Source organism: Oncorhynchus masou, chromosome 24 (genome assembly GCF_036934945.1).
Source record: "Oncorhynchus masou masou isolate Uvic2021 chromosome 24, UVic_Omas_1.1, whole genome shotgun sequence".
NCBI classification, from domain to species: domain Eukaryota; kingdom Metazoa; phylum Chordata; class Actinopteri; order Salmoniformes; family Salmonidae; genus Oncorhynchus; species Oncorhynchus masou.
In genome coordinates, this window is record NC_088235.1 from 61,642,934 (window position 1) to 61,663,190 (window position 20,257).

Here is a 20,257-nt window from a genome sequence, read left to right on the forward strand (position 1 = left end):
GTGTGACTCTGTTTCCTTTTTAGACGGCGTGTGCAGCAGGCAGACTTTATGTGCATTTATCTACACATTCATATTTTTAGCCAGATGAAAACGATCCATAACCCATGTGCTTCTAACAGAGGCACTTTGACATCAACCACTGGCTAGTAGTGCCTATGGCTAATCAGCATGACTAGTCAAGTCACCCCACAGCACAAAGCCTACACCTAGAACAAAGGGTTCCTTGTATCTTTATATATTTATGTTATTAAAAAAGAGGTTCAAGGCTCACTGTCTCTGGTAAAGTCATTTAGTCTCGATGGATATTATTTTGTCACTACCAGGGCAATATGCTGGCATTCAGATCATGTCATACCAGATTTCATCATGTTATTTAATGGATGAGAGGACATGCTTACTATAGGCTCATTACAGTTTTGTCTTTTCATCGGGCATTCACACCAACCATTTTACACTGTGAAACATTTATTTCAGCATTGATGCAAAGGATCCACCTTGGTCAAGAGTTAAAATGAAAATAGGACAATTGTTGCATAATTGTTTGCATAGGAAGTGACTAAAATGTATTATTTTGCTGCCATAATAGTTTTCATGGAAAGTTCTTAATGTTTTGGTTGCAGACATACCCCCGGTGGAGAAGCTACAGTTGACAGAGCTTGTGAAGTCCAGTTTGGACCTCTGTGAAGAGGTGGTGTATGACGACGAGCAGCAGAGGTTCAGAGAACCTGTCCAAATGGACAGAGCTGAGTTTGGCTATGGTCTCCCTCTTTCACGCCTCCCTAGAGCAGCAGAGGGCTGACACACCCCCTGCCCGTCATTAAAAGTTAAAAGTCAAAAAGGTTAATCGTCTCTTATGGGAGAAATGACAGGCATCTGGTAACTGCAGATCTAGGGGGAGGACTTGGTAGTTTAGTGTCCTCTCCTGAACTGGTTTTAACCAGATTGACCACTATGTTCAGTGCAGTGGTCAGTATGGGTTATGAGGAAAGCAATGATGGGTGAAAGCAATATGTTGGATGCCTTCTCTGGGGAATTCAATGCAGTGAAGGAAAGTAGACAAGGAGAGGGAGCCATTCTAGACTAATAGGCGAGGTGGAAAATACAGCATGGACAGTGTAAGTATTTTTATGACAGTCTTTGAGGAGAAGGCCTAGCGATAAATTCGCCCAGGCTCTGCAGGGACACGGTCCTTCTGAGAGCAATAAAAAATAAAACATTTTCTTTCGATTCATTTATTTGTCAGAAAGAAAGAGATTACCGGTGGAAATATATTTCCAGAGCTCCCTCCGTTTGACATGCAGTACTGGAAGAGGTCAGAGGGAGAGAAGACTGGCTGCAATGAACAAAGTAGGAAGTAAGTTATTACTGTTTGATTTTACAGATCCCAAGCAGAAGTATCTCACATCAGTTTACCTCCTTTGACTCCCTACTGCTTTTGTGGCCTTTCAAATCATGTGAATTACTCACAGCAGTTGAGGCTAGTGGAAGGAGGTATAGGATGGGCTCATTGTAATCGCTGGAATGGTGTAAATGGAACAGAGTCAAACAAGTGGTTTCCATATGTTTGATACCGTTCCATTTATTCCATTCCAGTCATTACAATGAGCCCGTCCTCCTACAGTTCTTCCCACCAGCCTCCACTGACATACCGTATATAGTTGCCTGCCAACTATGTAATACCACGGGTGCGAGATATCTTTCACTCTCCTTGCAGTTTCAGAAAGCAGGGGGGTATTGTGTCAAATTGGTGTTCGATGAAATCCCAGAAAGGGAGGGATCAATATTATGTGCCGCAAAAAGCCAATGACAATGCCAATAAGGGGTAGGTAAAGATATGCAGAAAGATCTAAGAGCAGCTTTTCCACAATCATAACCTAAACAAGATTAAACTTTAGATCAGTGTTTATAGGGTACTTGAATCCTCACTGTGCTTTGTATGGCCCCTGCCTTTCTTTGTCCCTTAGAGACCAAGAGCTCCTCAAGAAATGACGTACTCATGCTAGGACCATGCAGGAGAGGAACATCTTAGAGCACAAGCAAGAAAGGTGTGAGAGACATATGAGAGGGGAGGTATGCTTGTTGTGTATGTATGCTTTCACTACATTCTAATTTTGTAATCCACTATTTTTTTCACGTACCTGAAGTACACTTCTCAACCAGAAGAGGGCAACATAACAGTCTGGGGAAAGGGTTTCACAGTCATTGGAAAGAGAAAATTAGAATTAGAAGAATGCTTTCAGTTCTGTTCTTGTCCTAAGAAAACTGTCTGAGAGACTGACTTGAGTCCTTGTTTCCATTCTGGGTGAGCAGACGTTGAAAAAGATGGCTGTGCAGGCCTTGCAGACACTAAGCTGAAGCTGTCCAGGTTGGAAATAGTGACAGGCCTAGCTAGCGATGGAACACTGTGCCTCCAGTATGCAGTCATCCTGCAGTCCGATGTCACCAGGGAGCCCCCCCCCCCTCCCCCCACTTCAGTACGAACCACAACTTATCAGAACCAGGGTATTGTGATGCCCTGTCACTCACCAGAACCAGGGTATAGTGATGCCCTGTCACTCAACAGCACCAGGGTATAGTGATGCCCTGTCACTCAAAGCAACCCATTGCTGTATTTACATTTTTATACATAGATTTGTATTCTTTTTCAAGCATGGGTTTAAAGCACAGCAATTCATTATAAAGGTGGTGGAAACAGCATTTAAATACATGATTTACAAAGTCCAAAACATAATTCCAGAGTGTTATTATTCTAGTACAAGACCAAAATAATATGTATGTAGTTTGCAAACAATTCCCCACATTTTCTCCAGCATTCACTGGTTGTTTCTGGTCTTATGTTCACCATTTTGTCTGGAGTTAGAAAGTACCTACTAATAATTTCCCATAGATATCCTCTCCATATGGTTGAGTGTGTAATGGTATGAGCATTCCTACAGACTGCCTCCTGAGTTTCCTTTTCAATGTTCTCCCCAAGTTCAGATTCCCACTTGCACCTAGTTTGCAGAGTATTGTTCTGTGTCATGGCGGCAATAGATTGGAATAGATTTGTTATTTGTTTTACTATTTGTTGCACTTTTCTGAGTATTGATTAGGTGTGTTTCTATGGGAGAGGGCTCACTCTTCATTTTGACCAAGTTTGGGTGTTTCAGTAAATTGTCTCTTAGCTGTAAATAGCTAAATAAATCCGACTTTGGCAAATGGAAGTTTGAACTTCAATTTCACCAATTTTTTATTTCACCTTCATTTAACCAGGTAGGCAAGTTGAGAACAAGTTCTCATTTACAATTGCGACCTGCCCAAGATAAAGCAAAGCAGTTCGACACATACAACAGCACAGAGTTACACATGGAGTAAAACAAACATACAGTAGAAAAATAAGTCTATATACAATGTGAGCAAATGAGGTGAGATGAGGTAAAGGCAAAAAAAAGGCCATGGTGGCAAAGTAAATACAATATAGCAAGTAAAACACTGGAATGGTAGATTTGCAGTGGAAGAATGTGCAAAGTAGAGATAGAAATAATGGGGTGCAAAGGAGCAAAATAAATAAATACATTAGGGAGAGAGGTCGTTGTTTGGGCTAAATTATAGATGGGCCTATGTACAGATGCAGTAATCTGTGAGCTGCTCTGACAGCTGGTGCTTAAAGCTAGTGAGGGAGATTCCAGTTTCAGAGATTTTTGTAGTTCGTTCCAGTCATTGGAAGGCAGAGAACTGGAAGGAGAGGCGACCAGAGAGATATACCTGCTGGAGCGCGTGCTACAGGTGGGTGCTGCTATGGTGACCAGCGAGCTGAGATAAGGGGGGACTTTACCTAGCAGGGTCTTGTAGATGACCCGGAGCCAGTGGGTTTGGCGACGAGTATGAAGCGAGGGCCAGCCAACGAGAGCGTACAGGTCGCAGTGGTGGGTAGTGTATGGGGCTTTGGTGACAAAACGGACGGCACTGTGATAGACTGCATCCAATTGATTGAGTAGGGTATTGGAGGCTATTTTGTAAATGACATCGCCGAAGTCGATCGGTAGGATGGTCAGTTTTACAAGGGTATGTTTGGCAGCATGAGTGAAGGATGCTTTGTTGTGAAATAGGAAGCCAATTCTAGATTTAACTTTGGATTAGAGATGGTTGATGTGAGTCGGGAAGGAGAGTTTACAGTCTTACAGTCTAATCTAAATGATTTAAACATAGCTGTATATCCAATATCTATGTGCCAGGATAGTAGTCACTGAATGTCCTGTCATCTATCCTTAACTTACTATAAGCTCACAGTTTCGGTTATACAAAGAAAATACCAGCTTTCTATAGAAATTAATCTATTTTCATGTTACATGTACCGCTGTCTCTATGTAGTGGTGGGGTCAAAACCCTCAACCCCCTACCAAAGAGGATCCAGAGATAGAGATTGTTCCTGTACACATTGAAGCCTGGTATGATGTACCTAACAGGTCTACTCGATAGTTACACTGTTGCAATAACCCACTGGGCACACACTGGTTGATTCAACATCGTTTCCACAGCATTTCATCAAAATTACGTTGAACCTACGTGGAATAGACATTCCATTGACTTCTGTGCCCAATGGCAGATAATTCAAAGATGTTCAGAGACATCTAGTGGAAAGAGGGTGCTTGTACAGCCATCTCTTTTGTTCATAGCATATATTTTGTCCCCTCTGTGAAATACTTTTGTTCAGCTGATTGTTTTAATGAATTAAACCCCAGTATTTTACATGCTAAGAGTACACCCCAGTATTTTACATGCTAAGATGATAATGACAACCACATATAGTGGTACATAACTAAGGTAATCTTTAGTTTGTGGATTGGTAGTTCATTTGACCCTTAACCATTGTGACCTCAGGGTGGCCTGAGACAGGGAGTTGGAGCGGCGTATCAGGAGCCATGTTCAGATGATGAAGGAGGCCCAGGGGCACTGGCCAAGAGGAGATTAAAGCTGCAAGACAAGATATGGAGGAAGTATGTTACTTTTCTACTGTAGGTCACACTTTATTTGGATAGTCTGGATTTTCATCAACAAGTCAATAATTTTCAGTGCTCAATGACAAAGAAGGCCCAGGATTTGAATGAATATGTGGGTTTTTCTTTCATTGCTTCTGTTTCAGGCCAAGAAGTTGCAGTCAGAACTCGCTGAGAGACATCTAGTATCGATTCATCGTGTTTACTGGGGATAACTCTGCTATGACAGGTGAAAGTATTTTTGAGTGTGTAGCCCTACTGCCATTTTGAATTGTTGCAATATTAAAATAACTTACATTGCATGTAAAAATAGAAGTACAGGAGAGGGTAGTATGGAATTATAGCACTCTACAAACACAGTGTCCTCATTCACAATGGTATCCAATACCCATTCATCAATAAACATTTCATATTCTTACTTGTCCACCATGAAGTGTTCTTAATTTACCCACAATATGGTGCTATACCCTGCTCCTCTATGTCTCTCATACATACACACACACACACACACACACGTGGGCCCCTGCAGCTCTCTAGGACTGTATGCTCCTGATCTCCGTGGCCGGCGTAAGACATTCAAGCGTGTTAACCTTCGCATTGCTGCCGGCCCAGACGGCATCCCAAGCCGCATCTTCAGAGTATTTGCAGACCAGCTGGCTGGAGTGTTTACGGACATATTCAATCAACGACACAACAGTGCTAGGCCTGATTATCAACAACGACGAGACGGCCTACAGGGAGTAGGTGAGAGCCCTGGCGGAGCGGTGCTAGGAAAATAAACTCTCCCTCAAAGTCAACAAAACTAAGGAGCTAATTATGGACAACAGGAGACAGCAGGGAGAGCACGCCCCCATCCACATTGACAGGGCCGTGTAGAGGGTCAAAAGCTTCAACTTCCTCGGTATGCACATCACTGAGGACCTGAAATGGACACTGACACAATTGTGAAGAAGGTGCAACAGCGCATTTTTAGCCTCTGGAGGCTGAAGAAATTTGGCTTGGCCCCTAAGACCCTCAAAAACTTCAACAGATGCACCATTGAGAGCATTCTGTCGCTCTCTATCACCACCTAGTATGGCAACTGCACTGCCCACAACCGCAAGGCTCTCCAGAGGGTGGTGCAGTTAGCCCAATGCATCGCCAACACATCACCGGTGGCACACTGCCTGCCCTCCAGGATATCTACAGCACCCGGAGTCACAGGAAGGCCAAGAAGATCATCAAGGGCCTCAGCCAACCGAGCCACGGCCTGTTCAACCAGCTACCATTTAGCACAGTGTTTTCCAACTCCAGTCTTCGAGTAAAAACAACATACTATGGGGAGTCGCGACTTCGGTTGAAGGATCTACAATCACGCCTGACATAAACACTGTGTACAGCCAAGGGCCTCCATTTCCACAGGTGATATGTGTGAGGCTTGGATTCATTTCTTAAATTATTCCACTGTTTACTTCAGTGTGAACGATTCAAACTATAAAAACAAACAATTTGAAAATGAGACTGGCTTACATTGTGCCAAATAAACTGTCCCATAGTGGTAGAGCATGCTCACCCCCTGGACGATGCATACTCAACCCCTGGAGGTTGTACTTGTTTCTAATCACAAACAATTTGTTATTCTTCAATTTGCTGGTGCAATGAGTAAGATGGCTAAGTAAACTAACAGATGACGATGGCTACACTGGATTCAGGGTCGAGATCATGCCCCCAGTCATGCGGTTTCTCTGTAAAATAGGATCTGTCTCGTGTAGATTATCTGGCTTGGAGCACACTCAGGTGGCCCTCGCTCGAACCAGTCAGTGTGCGCATTGCCACGTACTGTGTACAAACTCCCTGGAAAGATGTCTAGCATTCTTGAGGAAGCTTGGAATTACCGATTGCGACTTTCCTTTCCCGGATGCCGGTATCTTGGCTGAGACCGAGGTGCGGGAAGCGGAGATGGATTGGGTGGCCAGAGCAAATGTCTTGTCTGCCTGGGCGTGGGTTATGTGGTGGCTGCCTGCGCCCAACTCAGCTCCTGTGCACTCTGTCGCTGGTTACGGAAGGCTACTCAAATAGAGTGGAAGGCCAGGTTTGGTGGGTACCCCCTGCCGCTTCAGTCAAACATCTCTTGCCCATCTTCCCAGACTTGTTGATGAAGGACCTGGTCCCACCTTGGTGATCCGTTTCTACGTGATATTTCAAGACCAGCCTAGCTAAATGAGAGCTGCATAGTATGCTAGCCAAGTTGGCTAACTCGCAGAGGCGAGCTAGCTATTACTAGCTATTCCTGCCTCCACAGGGTGGAGTTGCTGGGGTAGCTCTCTTGTTTAGTATACGTAGCATTAAGTAGCTTGGTTATTCTAAACGGGCCGTGCTGCGGTCCAATGGGCTAGCTTATGCTAAAAAGCTAGTGAAACTTCCAGTGAGTGAAACGTACTAGCTTTCCCCCGGTGCTTTGGCAACCTCAATCCTATTTTCAGTTCCTGGAGTTGGAGGGAGTGAAGGAAACAGGGTTTTGCTTGCATATCTGAAGAAGCAGTCCCCCGAGCACTTGGCTTAGTGTAACCCCCTGGGCGAGGGGCCTTGGCACGGGTCTGAGTGACCAGTACGCCCCTACCCAAAAACATTACTGTGACAACAGTGCCCCTACGTTTGGCAAACAGGGAATTACGTCACCCATTGCCAGAGCCCCCTGTGCCGGTTAAGGGGCCAGGCTTCATGCTGGCTATACAATATCACGGAAGCACAACTTACAGTACTAGTCAAAAGTTGTAGATTGTAGAATAATAGTGAAGACATGAAATAACACATATGGAATCATGTAGTAACCAAGAAAGTGTTAAACACAAAGTACCCACCCTTTTCCTTAATAACAGCTTTGCACACTTTTAGCATTCTCTCAACCAGCTTCATGAGAGTCACCTGGAATGCATTTCACTGAACAGGTGTGCCTTGTTAAAAGATCATTTGTGGAATTTCTTTCCTTCTTAACACGTTTGAGCCAATCAGTTGTGTTGTGACAAGGTAGGGTTGGTATGCAGAAAATAGCCCTATTTGGTAAAAATACCAAGTCCATATTATGGCAAGAACAGCTAAAATAAGCAAAGAGAAATGCATAAACAGCTAAAATAAGCAAAGAGAAACGATAGTCCATCAGTAATTTAAGACATTGTCAGTCAATCTGGAAAAGTGCAGTGGCAAAAACCATCAAGCGCTATGGTGAAACTGGATCTCATGAGGACCAAATAAATTGGTCCAACCGCCATGTCTTTGTGAGACGGGGAGTAGGTGAACGGATGAGCTCCGCATGTATGGTGGTGACACTGTCAGTGATTTATTTAGAGTTCAAGGCACACTTAACCAGCAGGCTACCACAGCATTCTGTAGCGATACGCCATCATATCTGGTTTGTGCTTTGTGGGACTATCATTTGTTTTTCAAAAGGACAATGACCCAACACACCTCCAGGCGGTGTAAGTGCTATTTCACTCCAATTGAGATGGTTTGGGATGAGTTGGATCGCAGAGTGAAGGAAAAGCAGCCATCAAGTGCTCAGCATATGTGGGAACTCCTTCAAATCTTTTGGAAAATCATTCCAGGTGAAGCTGGTTGAGAGAATGCCAAGGCAAAGGGTGGCTACTTTGAAGAATCTCAAATATAAATTATATTTTGATTTGTTTAAGACTTTTTTGGTTACATGATTCCATAAGTGTTATTCATAGTTTGATGTCTTCACTACTATTCTATAATGTAGAAAATAGTCAAAATAAAGAAAACCCTTGAATGAGTAGCTGTGTCCAATTTTTTTTTACTGGTAATGTATATAACAGAAGTATGTGGACACCCCTTCAAATGAGTGGATTTGGCTATTTCAGCCACACCCATTACACGGATATAAAAAAATAAAAAAATGGATTTGGTGATGTCAGCCACACCAAGCACACAGCCATGCAATCTCCATAGACAAACATTAGCAGTAGAATGGCCTTACTGAAGAGCTTGGTGACTTTCAACGTGGCACCTTCATAGGATGCCACCTTTCCAACAAGTCCGTTCGTCAAATTTCTGTCCTGCTAGAGCTGCTCTGGTGAACTGTAAGTGATGTTATTGTGAAGTGGAAATGTCTAGGAGCAACAACGACTCAGCCACAAAGTGGTAGGCCACTCAAGTTCACAGAACGGGACCGCCGAATGCTGAAGTGCGTAGCGCATAAAATCGTCTGTCCTTGGTTGCAACACTGCCTCTAGAAACAACGTCAGCACAAGAACTGTTCGTCGGGAGCTTCATGAAATGGGTTTCCATGGCCAAGCAGCCGCACACAAGCCTAAGATCACCATGCACAATCCCAAGCGTCGGCTGGAGAGGTGTAAAGCTTGCTGCCAGTGGACTCTGGAGCAGTGGAAACGCGTTCTCACTTACCCATCTTGCAGTCCGATGAATGAATTTGGGTTTGGTGGATCCCAGAAGAAGGCTACCTGCCCCAATGCATAGTGCCAACTGTAAAGTTTGGTGGATGAATAATGGTTTGGGCTAGCCCCCTTAGTTCCAGTGAAGGGATATCTTTATGCTACAGCATACAATGACATTCTGGACGATTCTGTACCTCCAACTTTGTGGCAACAGTTTGGGGAAGGCCCTTTCCTGTTTCAGTATGACAATGCCCCCCGTGCACAAAGCGAGGTCCCTACAGAAATGGTTTGTCGAGAACTTGACTGGCCTCCAAAGAGCCCTGACTTCAACCCCATCGAACACCTTTGTGATGAATTGGAATGCTGACTGCGAGCCAGGCCTAGTCGCCCAACATCAGTGCCCAACCTCACTAATGCTCATTGCTGAATGGAAGCAAGTCCCCGCAGCAATGTTCCAACATCTAGTGGAAAGCCTTCCCAGAAGAGTGGAGACTGTTATAGCAGCCTAGCTTGCTGTGCTCGTTGGAAATATGAGATCAACAAAAATAATCTTATTGCAAAACCCATAGCCTATTGATTCAATTATGGTGGCTTCATGGAAATAACCACAAAATAGGAATGTCTTTTAGACAAATTGAATTTGTCAAGTTGTTGATGTTTTGACATTGGTAGAATATGACTGAAAACGGCTTGTAATCTTATGGGTGCACAATTTAACAACTGAATTTATATAAATGTGAATATATTTTAACCACCAATTTGCTTCTGTGACAACATTACCAGGGCTTATCTACTGCTGGTGCTTATCTAGTCATTGTGTGCGTGTTAGTTACAGTATGTAACTAGATAGCAAACGTTAGCGAACTATTTTTCTCTAGCAGTTAACGTTAGCTACTCTGGGTAAAGTTACCTGCAGTCAGATGCTAAATTACCTAGCTCGTAAACAAGGCAGGAACGCATAGCTAGCTGGTTTGCTAACTACACTACATGACCAAAAGTATGTGTTCGTTAAACATCTCGAAACCATGGGCAGTAATATGGAGTTGGTCTCCCCTTTGCTGAGCGGTCAGGCTGATCTTCGGCTAAATTTAAACCAAGGACGGACTAAACCTAGCCCATTTGGGATGATCTATTTTGTGGTGAAATAGCAGCCACGACGGACAGGCCTGATATCACCATTCGACGTCCATGGACTTCACGTGCTGAGTGGGCTGTTAGTTTAACACAAATAATTGTACATTTTCAATTATAAAACTGAGGATTGTTTATTTATGATAAAGTATCGATGAAGGGTGAACTGTTGCTTATTGTCTTGTATGCGTGTGTTTACTGTGATTGTCACCTTGATATTGGCGACTCGGTCGTTAGCTACGTCCCACGCCGTTGCCGGACGGTAGTGTATGTCAATCGGGAGCTAAGGGCACTGCCCCAGTGTTTATGTTGTAGATCATGGGTAGTGGGTTCGATTCCCGCAACCATCCATATGTAAAATGTATGCAGCCATGACTGTAAGTCGCTTTTAGCCTGCTAAATGACTTTAACTAGTTTTTTTTTTAAAGAAGCTAAATGGCATATATTATGCACTCCCCATTGAGTAGTAGACTATGTATCAAGGTGACATCTAGATGGTTATCAATATTAGTTATTTATTGTGTATGCAGCAAACCTACCTGAAATAAAATCACGTGTCAGGAAAACAATTGCCGCGTAACTATTGCCGGCGACACTACCATGATTTTTTATTTCTTTAATTAGTAGGAAGGAGGCACTTCATGTCAGCAGGCACAACACCGGTCGACGGCTTATCAACTCGTTGTGCAGCCCAAACAGCCAGGCAAAACGGTTTTGAGTGGCAACAATCTGCCTAATTAGCTGATTCGCTTTCCATACACCCACTGTTTTCGACACACTCAGTCGCCCATTTTCGGTCACCATATTGGGCTGCAGCTACCCATACTTGGTTAAGCGTGTTGGGCCAGTAACCTAAAGGTCGCTGATTCGAATCCCCGAGCCGACTAAGTGAAAAATCTGTCAATCTGCTCTAAGCAAGGCATTTAAACCTAATTTATCCTGTAAATTGCTCTGGATGAGAGTGTCAGCTAAATTACAAAAAAATGTACATCTTGCTCAGTCTACCTTTTAAATTGAAGTCAATCTCAATATGACTTGCGAGATACAGACACCTCACCCCATTAGAAGAAAAAACTTGAAAACCAAACCCCATTTTTGCCCAAAATTTGAAGGTAAAAAGACTTAAACTGAACATAATTCATGATGGGTTTTATTTATTTTTTGTTAGTTTTGGAGTCAAAGATACGTTTCAGTATAGCTTTAAAGCTTTTCAAACGGGGTTGTGTATTTATATGTCAGTTTACTAAATAGTTTTTTCATGATTCGTTTTTGTTTCAGTTTTAATTTACTATAATAATCGTGGTCCATACTGTCTATACACAGAATATTTCCCGGACTCTGACATTGCTCGTTCTTCTTATTTTTTTGTTTTTAACCTATTCTAATACAATATTTGTGTATTAGAATTGTACTGTTTGGCACTACTGGAGCTTGAAACATTAGCATTTCGCTGCACCTGCTTTAACATCTGCTAATATGTATATGTGACAAATTTGATTTGACACGACATTATATAGTATTTATAAAGTGCTTGTGTCCCAAAGAAAACAAACTCATTCTTCAAGTCAATATAGTGCCATATATAGCCTAACAGGTCACTGTATTTCAGGTGCCTGCATCTATAAATAAGCTATACAGTGACTGATCATGTATACGCTATAGCCTAAATGACCTATTTCTTGGATACAGAGTACAGACAGACAGTAAAGATGGTGGTGGGGTGATGCATGTAAACCAGCAAAGTCAAAGAGGGTAGCCTATATTTAATTGAGAATGGCACGATACAAATGTCCTTGAAGAGAAGATAATAGAAAATATACAAATAAATACGAAAAAAATCATGCATTCGTCAGTCCAAGAAGGGTGGATGTATTGTCTGCAAACCTGCAGAGCAGACATGGCTTTTAGCTAGAGTATAGCTAATGATGAAATAGCTATATTTTCTGAATAGTGGCTACATTAGAGTTAATAAACTGAAAGCCAAATGGTATAATTTCAAGCAAGACAGAGAGGCAATTTAAAAAGGTTTCTCTCCTCTGTTCTTCTTGTGTGATGTCATCAGTGGCAGAACTGTTGTAATTGACTATGTGGGGGTTGATCATTTCGTGCCCTGGTGTAGCCTCCCGTGCTCGAAAGTAGAAGGGGAGTAGCATCTTTAACCGAGTCGATCGTGGCTCCCGCGGCCGCGATCGAGTACCGCCAAGCCGGACATCTCACGCCGGAAAATATGGAGGCTGTGGCCGACGAGCTGCGGGCCGGCTCTCAGATTCCTGTTACTATCGATCAAATAGTTAACGATACACTAGTGGTTACGCTAACCTATCAAGAAAGGAGCTACATGGGGATATTACTCGATTGCAACAAAAAGTAAGTTATTTTTTTCGAATAATTTGATACATTTATCACAAAGTAATTATCTAGCTAACGTTAGCTGGCTAAACTAGCTAGTTAGCTACATGGGCCTTCATACAAAAGACTCCAAGGCGATTTAGCTAGCTAGTTAGCCAGCTAACGTTAACTATTTGTTTTGCTCACTTTTACAGCCAACATGTATTAATAGCATATAAACACGTGTATCATTACTAAGAAACTTGGATAAAGTAAATAAAATTAAAAACTGAAAGTAACATGCGATGGGCATTTCAAGAAAAATTATGCCTACGTGGGTACCACAGACAGGGGGTTAGTTATACATATATTTGTGGGTACCTTCATACCTCATTGTTAGCTTAGCTATCAAGCCAGTTTACTGTTGTCTAGATTTAGACTGGCTACAATGTATCCAACTATGACAGGCCTTGCTGAAACACCCTTTCTCATATTACACTTTTGTATATGTATTCTTATAATTCATCGATCTACATACATCATGTTTTAATAGCTAGGCCTGTGTAAGGTGATGGGCATAAACACCATTAATAATTTAGGCGACTTCTGGTGCTTTTACTGTAGGCTTAGGTTGAAACTCACAGTCATAGCATTCTACCCTTTTATAATGATACAATTAAGTATATATTTTTGTTATAAATGATTGACCTGAAACAAAAAACAAGAGATTATACAGCTGTTAAAGATGGCACTCGTTAAGTTACCAAGGAGGTTACAGACACCAGTAAAACTAGGCTATAGGCCTACTTTGTGCTTGACAAAGGGTGAACAAGAGTAGACAATGTTGGCTAGAAATCACATTTAGGCCTATGTATAGGGTGTTAACAATGGGTAGCCTAAGGTATAACATTTTCTTTGAATGATTGGTATTAATATGGGGCATGCAGTGTGTCACACCAGGACTAGTCACATGTTCTGGCCTTGTGTTGCACTAGTACAGTGCAGTGAGTGCACCTTTTATATTTTACTGTGTTTATTTGTTTTTACTCTTAATGGCTTTTCCTGTCAGTAGGCCTACATGTTCATGTGATCGATCACTCCAAATGCCCTGAGATTCACCTTCCCCTGTGTCTTAAACAAAGTGGTTTGGCATACAGGCCTATTTCGCCTTGTCGTGTCAAAATGCGAGTTCTTCCGTTTTAGGTTCATAAAAATGCATTTCCCTTCATTGTGTTTCTAGTTTCCATGTCGTCGACTTTTTTAGCAGGATCACTTTATTTGGTTATGATGTATAGAAGATTAAATGGCAAGTGTTTGAGTCATGGCCAGTTAACCGCTATGACCTTGGACACAGCCTAGGCCAGGACTGTACCTCCTGTTTAAACCTTCGCGACGGCTGAGATTTTGTTTCTCAATAAGGGCCTTTTTAAAGGTCTTCCCCAAACCACAGGAAACGGGCCTTGCCGAGCCGCTTTATTGAAAGGTGCCAATAACTGCTCATGGGAAACGCCTTTCGGGCTTCCTAAATGTGCTTTAATTAATATTCTCATAACATACAAGCTCCCAGCAGACACTGATATGGAAACAAGTGAATCCCCTGGCTCTTTTGGTCCCGAGTGATTCATGGGATTGTTTTTGTTCAGTCAGATGGAGTGGAGGGGGGCTCCTGGGTTTCCTGTAGTCTCTTTGTCTGCTGTCTCTGACAGCAGAGCACAGCCATGTTGCTACTGTCAGCTACCTTTCAAAGGGTTCCTTTGAGAATCCTAGCTTGGATGTGTTACATTTGCAGGTCCACTGGAATGGAAAGGAACATGTGAATTTACAGGGAAAAAAACACACTCCAGCTCTTTCAGTTTATAGCACACGGCTGGAGGGCAGGCTATAGGATAGCTAGACAACAACCTGCTTGCTTTCTGTCTCCCAACCCCCAATCCAGTAGAAAGTGCAATGTTCTAACAAAGGAAAATCTTTTTTGATGTTGCCTTTTTATAGTATTGAAGTAATTGGGATATGAACTACACTGATTAGGAAAATGGAAGTGGGTTTTGTAAATTAGCTTGTTCACAGCATTAACATCTGTTGTAAGTAGCAATTAGCATCTGTTGTCTGATTTGTGTCTTCTATACAAACTGAAGTGTTGCAACCATAAGGGCTTTCATAAGTGCTCAGACAGGGTCAAAGGAGTGAATCTGTTGCACATAGATTTTGTTGAGTTAATGGTCTTGAACAGGAACTCAGTGAGGAGTTGACATTCCTGCTTCATTTCACAATGTGAATGTTGAGTGCAAACAATTTGACTTTATCACGAATGGATGCAAACACTCAGAAGCTACAAAACATACTAAAGTATTTATTTTCCCTGTTTTCTTATAGGACTGGGCTTTTCTGCCTACCAGATGTCACAACAAAGCCAGTGAAATGCCCTGCATTTAAACCTGGTTGTGAAATCCCTGAAGTCCTGACAGAGGAGCCAGTTACTAAACTTCCCAGCCAGTCTTCACATCATAGACCAAAGGATGAAAACACGCTCCCTGAGAATGATCCACCAGGTGCCCATCTCCCTGCCCCTCTGCCCACACCAGTGCCTGCCGGGCAGGCTCCATACCCTCCTTATTTTGAAGGTGCTCCCTTCCCTCCACCCATATGGGTCCGCCACAGCTATGGTCAATGGGTACCCCAGCCACCACCGCGAACAATCAAGAGGAAGAAGAGGCGGACCCGAGAGCCCGGGCAGATGACCATGAGCACCATCAGGCTCCGCCCCCGGCAGGTGTTGTGCGAGAAGTGTAAGAACACGCTGAACAGTGACGAAGACAGTAAAGACGGGATGCCCACCACCAAGACGTCTAGGAAAGAGAACGCGCTATACAGCGACGAGGGGTCCGTCAAGTTGGCCAGGAAAGAGGACGCAGACGCCACCAAGGATAGCAACAAGAGACGGGAGAATGGCCCCACTGGCTACGACGGCAAGCGGCTCCGGAAGGACAAAAGGGATGACGATCCAAAGTTCCCTGCAGTAGACATCATTCCCCACAGCCCAGTCATCAAGATTTCATACAGCACTCCGCAAGCCAAGGTTGAGGTCATGAAGATCCCAGCTCGGGTCCACGGCTCTGTCAAGCCTTTCTGCCCCAAGCAGCTGATGCAGAACGGCCTGAGAGACCACCAGGGCAAAGTGCCTGAGCCCACCACCCTAACCCAGACTCAGGAGCAGCGCCACATCATGGACGCCACCAGGACGGGTCTGACCGTGTCCATTCCCAAACTCAAGCTCCCCAGACCCCTAACGGCCGGCCTGGATCTCCCCTCCCCAAAGATCCGCGTGACGACCCTGGGGGACGGAGAGGACAGCCTGACGGTGTACGAGGCGGAGCTGGTAGAGGGTTCGAGGAAGAAAGGCCCCAGGGTGCCAGTCCCTGGTCCCCTGCCCCACTCGGAGGACTCTGAGGAGAAGACTCCCATGGAGCTGTGGTCGGGGAGCTCTGGAGAGGAGGCCGACCGAGGCCACAGTGACCTCACGCTGCTCATCAACTTCCGCAAGAGGAAGGCGGACTCCTCCAGCCTGTCTGTGTGCAGCACCGATAGCCTGGACGAATCAAAATCCTTCACCTCAGACGGCACGCCCCCAGAGCTGTGCGACCTGGCTCCCGGAGAGCACATCTCCTCCGTGTCATCCTCGTCACTCTCGCGAGACGACAGCAAGACTGTGCCACCACTCACCGTGCGCCTGCACACGCGCAGCATGACCAAGTGTGTGACGGAGGAGGGCCATGCGGTGGCCGTGGGAGACGTGGTGTGGGGGAAGATCCATGGGTTCCCCTGGTGGCCGGCGAGGGTGCTCAGCATCAGCGGCAGCCGCAAAGAGGAGTCCGTTAACTGCGAAGCCCAGTGGCCAGAGGCTAAGGTGGCCTGGTTTGGCTCACCCACTACCTCCCAGCTCTCCGTTGCCAAACTCTCTCCCTTTCGGGAGTTTTTCAGGTCGCGGTTCAACCGCAAAAAGAAAGGGATGTACCGACGAGCCATTGTGGAAGCTGCCAAGGCCGTGGGCCACATGAGCCCTGAGATCACCTCTCTACTCACCTCTCACTGCGAAACGTAGGTGAGTCCACAACACTCAGACAATTTGAGTTTGATCACTAAATACACAGTAGTCCGGTACCTTGAATTAATGCTGGACAATGGCTTGGGCTCTGAGCTCATTCAAATCTTCACGCAGAATACATCCTCTCTTTTGAATGCCTAAACTAAGTTGTTGCTCACCTCGTCCTTGTATTGTAAAATACTCTTAATTGAATAATTTTGGTTGACTGAACCCAGGGACTTATGATTTGGTCCCAGTCTGACGAGCAATAGTTGTCATAAAACATTAGGCCTGATCATATAGATCGAAAGCACAAGCCCTTGTTCCCTTGGTATTCTTTTGTTGATAGGTGTGTGGAATCAGATCCCATGTAGCCAAGCACCAGGCCGTTCACCTACACCTAGGTTAAATATTGTCTTAGGGTGATATGACACTGCCAGACAGCTCCCAGGGCCACTGTTTGCCGTGGTGAAGGCCCAGTAGCCATGTGAAGGTACACCTGTACTGAACTATGTTCATAATGCACACCAGACACTTTTTGAGAATGCCATTCTTTCCGTAACTCATAAATAGTTTTGCCACGTCAGCTGTCCAGAGATCTGGCTGTAAAGTGTCTGGAATACATTGTTCATTACTTGAGCAGTGGTGTAAAGTACTTAAGTAAAAATACTTTTAAGTACTACGTAAGTTGTTTTTTGGGGTATGTGTACTTTACTTTACTATTAATATTTTTGACTATTCTATTACATACCAAAAGAAAAGAATGTACTTTTTAACTCCTTGCATTTTCGACACCCAAAAGAACTCGTTACATTTTGAATGCTTAGCAGGACACTGGCTCTGTTCTGGCGAACACACTACACACAACAGCTTCATTTGTAAATTATGTCTATGAGTGTTGGAGCGTGCCCTTAATAGAAGGATATGATTTTTACTTTTGATACTTAAGTACATTTAATAACAAATACATTTACTCAAGTAGTATTTTACTTGGTGGCTTTTACTTGAGTGATTTTCTTTTAAGGTATCTTTACTTTTACTCAAGTATGAAAATTGGGTACTTTTTCCACCACTGCTCAAGAGTGACTTCTGAAAGGGATCAGTTAGACATGTTGCATATCTTGAAAGGTCAAGTGAGAATCCATCTTTTCTGTAAACATGCATAACTGTTCCAGTGCAAAGTCTAGGCCTGTAGTTAGAATGTCCCTCCATTGGAAACCATACTGCCATTATTTGCCTAACCATTATTTGCTCTCTCTCCCATCTGTCTCTCTCTCTCTGTAGAGTCTGAAGACTGAAGAATAGTCTCCTTTCAAAGGCTTCACGGAAATCTGACTCCCCGGGAGAGAAAGGAAGCGTGTGCAGTTGCTAGGGTCACTATTTATACAGCGCCCTGCCCTTCCCTCCCACATGGCTGGAGGAAAATGGCCACCCAGGTGGAGTGTTGTTGACTGGATAAGGGAGCAAGAAATGCCAGTTTGAGGCATCTCATGGACTACAAGGAACAATTCTTCAATACAATTTTTTTTTTAACCATATCAGTAGAAACTGAATAGCAACACACTACAAATCAGAATGTATTTATTATCTGTAACCATTTATTATCCATAACGATTTAAGTTTACCTTTCTACAATTCCTTAAGATCTCCATACTGCTGCTTTTGTGAACGTCCTCTCGACCGATTGGTCGTGAAGTGGTTCAACGACAACCAGTCAGAGGGCCTCGTCAGGTCTGTTCAGTCCCAGTGCCATCCTCATTGGAAGCCCACCCACTTTCTTCCCGAACAGACCAGAAAATGTATATTTGCATTTCTGGTGAAAAGTCGTACACTAAGTTCTTTACTTTCCAAATATGAGAATGTGAAACTGTTCCATCTAGAGATAGTACTGTAGTTTATTCTATTATACAGTGATTCATCCTTGTAGCCTTGTTCAGCATTGCTAGTTGGATATGTTGACGTAATGTTATTTATACTTTTTTCAAATTTGTCTCTTCCATTTTGGTTTGAATACCTTTAGAAGTGTGGTATGTATTGGTCGTTGTTGAGAGATCCCCAAAGTTAATTTCTACTCACTTTCATTATTTAATGTGTCATGTAAAGAAAAAGCACTTTATCTGTACCTTGGTGGCCTGCTGTAAGCTCATTGTCCTTTCACTAACTGGAGTTACAGCACTGCCAGGCAGCGGGAGTTCATATCACGGTTGACTATCCATGGCCTTGGAGAATAGTTTTTTTTATTTAAGTTTTGGGACACCAGAGATTGAACCTTTTCAGGGGTGGTTGTGTACACTGTATTCTTGCATTTATGTCTCGGGTGTGTATTTGTACATTCTTTCAACTCGCCCCAGCTCCATCAAATGTTTCCACTGGAGAAAATGATCAAATGTCAAACCCTATCCATCAATTAAAGCTTTATATTCACCTGAAAATTCTGTAAGAATACTGTGAATTCAACTCTTTGAGTGTACTGGTGAAGGGTGGGGGGGAGATGGGTGGCCACTCTTTATGCTCAATACTGGTTGCAGATTGCAGTCCGGAGAGGGAGAGACTGCAGGATCAACCTTTATTGACCTTGGAGTTGAAAGCAGCACTGTTGGAAAGTAGGGGGAAGGGAGGGACCGCAGGAACCATGGGTTGTTCAGTAGGCACTAAACAAGAAAACGGGCAAGGACTACCTGGACTTGTCCAATAGAAATCCCTTATTTTAGTTTTCTGTTGCAAGCCCTAATGAACACTACCCAGAGCTCCTGTCGCATTTGTGTTCTGTTTTGAGTCCCTTTGGTTTTGATTGACTCTTTAGGAAGAATGGGAAGGAGAGTGCCGAGCTCCCCCTTTCACCTGGTTTATGATTAAGATGGAAGCAGATGTCAGGAAATTCCTGTATTTGATGAGCTACATGGCTGTCTGCTGTTGCCCACATTGGTCAATGTTATTGGCTATTTTCAGTTTATTTTCTGTTTATTTTTTTTTACTTGTACATAAAATAAAATATACAGGCAATATGTGCGCTGGCTGGTTTGTGTATATTTCAATGTACTTCTATTAATTTTGACTTAACCTGATGTAGTTTAGCTCTCACCTGTGTGTCAGCACCACTACTGTGATACAAGTCTGGTCCAGCCAGGTTTACCGTTATGTAACTTTATGCAACCATTCACCACCTCGCTTAACTCAGTTAAGTGAAGCACTGTCTGTTACCTAGTGTAACTCAACTACTCGTCCTCCACTAGTCACACTGGTCATATGATAGCCATACTCTCCTTATTATCACAGTGATTTTCTACCAGCTGACTTTGTAAATGGTGGAACTGTTCAACTCTCTTGCTTTTTCACGATTTTCAGTAGAA

The 20,257-nt window shown here is 43.5% G+C and overlaps 1 protein-coding gene across 2 annotated transcripts; it reads left to right on the forward strand.

The window, feature by feature from the left end:
* The first annotated feature begins 12,544 nt into the window (after positions 1 to 12,544).
* On the forward strand, positions 12,545 to 19,912 carry LOC135512439 (PWWP domain-containing protein 2B-like). Of its 2 annotated transcripts, none has more exons than XM_064934467.1 (3): positions 12,545 to 12,865; positions 15,200 to 16,925; positions 18,192 to 19,912. In XM_064934467.1, exons 1-2 carry the CDS (start codon positions 12,726 to 12,728, stop codon positions 16,923 to 16,925), a joined length of 1,866 nt encoding a protein of 621 aa, XP_064790539.1. In that variant the 5' UTR covers positions 12,545 to 12,725; the 3' UTR covers positions 18,192 to 19,912. The 2 variants fall into 2 exon arrangements, with proteins under 2 accessions (XP_064790539.1, XP_064790538.1); XM_064934466.1 differs by having other exon boundaries at positions 15,200 to 16,921.
* Positions 19,913 to 20,257: the final 345 nt, after the last annotated feature.